Source organism: Salminus brasiliensis, chromosome 24 (assembly GCF_030463535.1).
Source record: "Salminus brasiliensis chromosome 24, fSalBra1.hap2, whole genome shotgun sequence".
Taxonomy (NCBI): domain Eukaryota; kingdom Metazoa; phylum Chordata; class Actinopteri; order Characiformes; family Bryconidae; genus Salminus; species Salminus brasiliensis.
Window position 1 is genome coordinate 22,001,599 of NC_132901.1, and position 6,055 is coordinate 22,007,653.

Genomic DNA, 6,055 nt, shown 5'->3' on the forward strand with positions numbered 1-6,055 from the left:
TCTGGTCCGGTGCATTATGAGGATATAAGGCCTGGAATGGGCTTAATTAAATAGAGACAGACAGAGAAAAGGATGATTGCACTCAATCTCCGTGAGAAGTGTAAAAGGAAAATCTCTGGGGGATGAAGGGATCAGAACAGAGCGAAGAATGAAGAAGGCCTGGGATTCAGCTTGTATGTGAACGTACAGCAGCCCGCATGAAACACTACCATTTACCACCTTCCAGCATGTACACTGTTTGGACAAAAGTATTGGGACACCTGTTCATTCATTGGATATTAAAAAGAGTTTATTCTGTTTTTGTTGGAGTAACTGTCTCTACTGTCCAGGGGAGAAGGCTTTCTACTAGATTTTGGAGCAGCTTTGCTGTGAGAATTTGATTGCATTCAGTGGCAAGAGCGTTGCTTGAGTGGGGTCAGGATGTTGGGATGATCTCCACCTTACCTCATCCCCAGCTCCACAACTCATCCCAAAAGTGTTGGATGGAGCACCACCATCCATCATTCCAGAGAACACAGTTCTTCCACTGCTCCACAGCTTTAATGCTTGGGGGCTTTGTATACCCCTCTAGCCCACACCTGGCATTACACAGCATGTGGTGCCAATAGGTTCATGTTCATCTGCTCCAGAGAGTCCTATCCTATTCTAATGGCTGTTCTCTTCTCTACAAGGTCAGCATCTGTGTCGGCAACGAGTGCAGCTTAAAGTAGCTGAATGCATTCATTAGAAGGGGCGTCCACAAACTTTTGGATGTATGGTCCATGTTTGTCCTGCTGCACTCATCTTTTCATACAGAGACGTGCCAGGACTTCACATCCCTCACATTATTAGACATGGTGACAGAATTCATTAAAACATTTCAGCTGAGTTATCGACATGCGAGGAGACGGATCATTACCTGTGGGCTGCGCTCTGTTTTCCGAATTTCATGCTCAGGTGACCGGGGACCCGCCAATGAATGCTGCACATTGATCGAAATTTCCAAGCCCCTAACCCGTGTACACTTCCCCTGGCGTGTTGTTTCAGGAAGTGGGTCTTAACTGGACTTGTCTCAGGACCCACATTTGTCTTTCCTAGCCTGCCTCTAATACCTCACCACACAGAACACATGCTTTCTGGCTCTCTCTGCTGTCAGCAATGTGGGCAAAATCATATTTAACAATAAAGCACAGTCAAATGTACACACATTCCCACACATGTCACAGCTCAGACATGCTTGGTGTCCAAGGTTTGCCTCTGTTGCTTTGCATTGAAGCTATTAGGCTTTCCTAGCTAATTGCAGGTATGATTAAAGCAGTTAGCTAGCAGTTAGACTGCGAATTGCTGGCTTAGACCCTCATAAAGGTAAAGGTAAAGGTGCACGTATTTGTCACTGTACAGTGTGGACTGTACAGCGAAATGTGTCCTCCGCATTTAACCCATCTGGTAGTGAACACACACTCACACACACACACGTGTTAGGGGCAGTGAGTACACACACACACCCAGAGCGGTGGGCAGCCAACTCCAGCGCCCGGGGAGCAGAGAGGGTAAAGGGCCTTGCTCAAGGGCCCAACAGCGGCAGCTTGCCGAGCCCGGGAATCGAACCCACAACCCTGTTATCGATATCCCGGAGCTCTAACCGCTGAGCCACCACTGCCCCTCATAGACTTGCCTGTGTTTCATTATTTAAAGGAAAATGACTCGAGTTTTTACATTTTCTGCATAATACTGTGGCTGAGGAGTAAAATCGGTAGCAGACAATGTATTTGGAACAGCTTTGTGTGATAGCTCTCTGTTCTGTGGATTTTCGATGCGTTTAACACGTCCATCATCTACTTTTCAGCACTGTGAACAACTGTGACTCTGCAATTTTCTCTGAAGCTAAAATGCTTTCTCATTAAACCACTCTGAATGCTTTTGTTTGCATGAAATTGGTAGAATTCCCTTTAAAGTAATGTCAAAAAGACTTTCTGGCACTGTACGATACACCGCTATCAATGAAAGTGGGCAGATTCTAGGCCTCAGGCAAGGTCCTAATGCTATTTTTTTGCTATGCTACATACTTGTGTCCATGTTTATAGGTAACAGGATGTTCTACAGGGTGTAGTACAGATTTTAGCTTGTTCAACATGGTTTGAGGCACAATTCTAGGCGGTGAGGCATTAACTGGACCTGCTACTTGAAGGCACTAATCAGTTAGCCTAACTTAAATTTTACTGTGGGCCTTACTGGCTAGCATGAAGCTGCCAAGGACAGGTGTTGGGTTCAAGTAGTTTTGGCTCCCAAGCCCGTTAGACCCTGACCCATAGATTTGGGATCTTTCCATTCCTTGCATAGCTTTGCCTGTCCACTCTTCTACCAGCCTGAGCCTCCAGTTCAAAGCCGGTGATGGATTCTGCTGCCCGGTGAGCCATAATTCATCATTACTGTCTCTCCAGCCTTGCCAGGCTCTTCGGTCTCTTTAATTGGTTGGGGTACTGTATGCGTGCACTTGACTGGTTGATAATTATTGTTGGTTTGAAGCGTTCGCCCTTGTCTATCAGCAGCTTGTCATCTCTCCTCCCCTGCGAGAACATCCTAGAATAATGTTTCTTCTGGCCATGATTATGACTGATGCTGACCAGGCGAACCATGCTAGCCTCTAGCGCCAGACGGCCTGTTTCATTAGCCATTGCATCACCTTGGCTTCACTGAAACTGCTGCACGACAGTGCAAGAACAACAGCTTGTGGTTTTGTCATCTGGTAATCCAATGTGCGTGCGTCTTGGGTGTTTTACTCGAGGGATGGCTGCCCTCGCTAAGCTAAAATGCCAGGCTGGTGTTATTTTGTGCTAGCTCATGGCTCCCGTGGCGTCGCCGTGGCCGTAGAGCTTCCTGGGAATGTCCCCAGTGCCCATTTAGCAGTGTTTGCGCTGTCCCCTGCCAGTTTGGGCCGAAAGCGCCTCCATAAACAAATCTATTATGCCCACAGCTCAGCCCTTGTAAAGCTCTTATAGGAGATGACAGCTCATTGCAGGGCCCGTTTTATAGGAGGACAACCGGTCTTGGGTCTATGTACTGATGCCTGTTATGTCGTCAGCTCACTCTCTCAACCTTGTCTGTTCCTCCGCAGCTGAGGAAGGCTGTGATGGATCACATCTCTGACTCCTTCCTGGAGACCAACGTGCCCCTGCTGGTGCTCATCGAGGCGGCCAAGAGCGGCAATGAGAAGGAGGTGAAGGAGTATGCACAGGTGTTCCGTGAGCATGCTAACAAGCTGGTTGAGGTGAGTCTCAGATTTATTCCTCAGCATGAAATACACCTTTCAGGCTATATCCACTAAACTGAGGTGGTAGTCAAACAACGCTGTGTTGGAAAGTTGCCACTTGTACATTCACGGCATTTAGCAGACGCTCTTCTCCAGACTTACAAAAGAGCTTTACTGTTTAGTCAAGAATAACCTCAGCTAGTTTCAGTACACTAGACATCTAAAGATCCCTCTAATCTTAGACTTTACTAAACACGAGTCAATATGGAGACCATAGTACTCTACTATTCGCCCAAGTACTCTCGAAAGAGGTGGGTTTTCAGTCTGCGAGCGCTGGACTCTGCTTTTCGGACACCCAGGGGAAGCTCGTTCCAACACTTCGGTGCAGGACAGAAAAAAGGCTGGACGCGTGTCTTCCGTGGATCTTAAAGGATGGTGGGTCGAGCCGAGCCGTACTTGAAGCTGGAAGGGCTATTGGTGCAGATCGGCTTTTGACCATCGCCATCAAGTACGGAGGAGCTGGTCCATTCTTGGCTTTGTAGGCCAGCGTCAGGGTTTTAAATAGCAGCTACAGGAAGCCAGTGAATCTAAAATTGGTCACTGCATTCCTTGGTCAGTGTCCCATCAATAAACATGTTTGATTGCATACAGTCTTAGGTTAAGAATCGAGCTGAACGGACAGAGAAATGCTTTAACTTGACCATTTACTGGGCACCATATATTGGGCAGCAAGTGAACAGTCAAGTATAAGTATCTGAGACACTTTGACAAGAACCGAGTTGTAATGGCTAGACAACTGGGTCAGAACATCTCCAAAGCATCATGCAGGTCTTGTGGGTTTTTTCTGGTATGCAGTGTAGTCAGTACCAGTACCAAAAGTGCTTCAAGACAGGACAATCTGTGAACTGGCAACAGGGTCATGAGCTCCAAAAGCTGATAGAATCAATCAGTGAAGGCGTCACCCCACCCAACTCAACTTACAGGACTTGAAGGATCTGCTGCTAATGCCTCGTTGCCAGATACCACAGGACGCCTTTTGAGGTCTTGTGGAGTCCATGCCTTGAATGCTCAGATCCGTTGTGGTAGCACAAGGGGGACCTGCTCAGTTCATTATGTATAAAGAATTGTAAAATGAATACAAACAAAATTCAAGCCTCGGTCTTGCCTGGGCCTGGTCTTGACCTGGACTCGACTACTACAAATTCTGGGTCTTGACTCTTGATGATCTTAAGATAACTTTTGAGGTCTCACCTTTTAATAAACGTAAGTTACATTTGTGGGTAACACTTTACTGAATGGGAGCTTTTATAAGACCACAATAAACCGACACAAGCCTGACTGAAATCTGTATGGTAGGGTTGTAATGGTAAGATTGGCTTAGCTCGGCATGTTGCTCTTCGCCGTCCGACTATGGCGAATGCAAAAGACCCTAGAGGAGCTGTCTGCAATTGTGTGACAGTTGTAGGGAATGTGTGTGCAAACACATTGCTCATGCTAACATTTACACACTGCAGGCTGTACCACCTACCTCCGGGGGGCGCTATTGCGTTACTGCATTGTTGCTTTTTTTTCCCTATTGTATTGAACCCGTACTGAACTGTAATGTTTAAATTGTGACTACTGTAGAGGTTTAATCCATTAAACCTCCATGGCATTAAACACACACTCAGGGTGGTGGGCAGCCACCTCAGCACCTGGTTGATGCCTTGCTCTGTAGAAGTTCCTTGACTCCCTCTCCCCCTACTTCCTGTCAGTGCTGGGGATTGAACCGACAACCATGCGCCCCCAAACCCACTTCTCTAACCTTTGGACCACGGCTGCCCCACCCTCAGGACTGTACCTAGACAGTTCCAGAGCAGCGTTCTGAGTCATTTCTGTGTTATCTAACTAACCCCTGAGGATGACTCACTAGGCCTTCTATCAGTAATGACGAATTTGCATTCAGGATCATAGCAGGGAATCACAGTTTGCGACTGCCCTCATTCCGTGACCTCTGAGTCACTGCCTGGCTGTGTTCTTCAAGAGATATGGAGGATGGCTAAGCAGCTTAAGTAGAGGCGCGATGCTTATCCGCAACTTGTTCGGGCTTACATGTCAACCATGTTAGAGGCCTCGCGATAATGCATACCCCTCTACGGCGATCTTAACATCGAGCCCCTTCACTTTTATTTCCGCGTAGGAAAGCAGCTTTGTGGATAGATGTGTGTGTATATATCCCAGCGCTCAGCTTCTCTGTCATTCGATCTCCCTCCGTCCGCACGCAGACACACATACACACGCAAATATGTACCCACCAAGTCATGAGGACAGATATTCTGTTCGGAGCAGAGCTCCTGGACTTCATCAAATAAAATGTTCGTCCTGCGCTATGATCTCAGAATAGAAAGAGGTGCGGGCAGCTGGCCGCCGGCTCCCCTGCTGCCTGATTGCAGAGGGATCGATATGAGCCACTGTTCCAGACTGAGGTCAAGGAGCTCCATGAGACTGAAGCTGCTGGCTCGACGGGATGTGATGCAATGTCTGTATTGTGACTTCACTCCACTCTAAACTCATGTGACACCGTAGATACTCTACAAACACCTCTCCTTACTCCTAATGCTGTGTAATCCATAGTGTCCTCCTGACATCACACTTCTTATCATAGACATCTTGTTTATCTTTCTTTCTTTTTTTTCTTTGTTTATTTACTACCTTTATTTCTTTATTTTTTTATGTTTTTTTCTTTATATTGTATTTATTTATTTTAGTTTAATCTGTTTTTTGTACTTTTTATTTTTTAAATGTTTTATTTTTTATTTATTAAAAAGATTTATATATTTAAATATT

General features: G+C 46.3%; 1 protein-coding gene across 1 annotated transcript in view; it reads left to right on the plus strand.

The window, feature by feature from the left end:
• The window catches only part of ctnna2 (catenin (cadherin-associated protein), alpha 2), a 566,064-nt gene that overhangs the window by 455,265 nt on the left and 104,744 nt on the right, over window positions 1-6,055 (plus strand). The window contains exon 9 of the mRNA XM_072669925.1: window positions 3,095-3,247. Within this exon, the coding sequence (XP_072526026.1) occupies window positions 3,095-3,247 (153 nt within the window). The remainder of the gene's footprint in view (window positions 1-3,094; window positions 3,248-6,055) is intronic.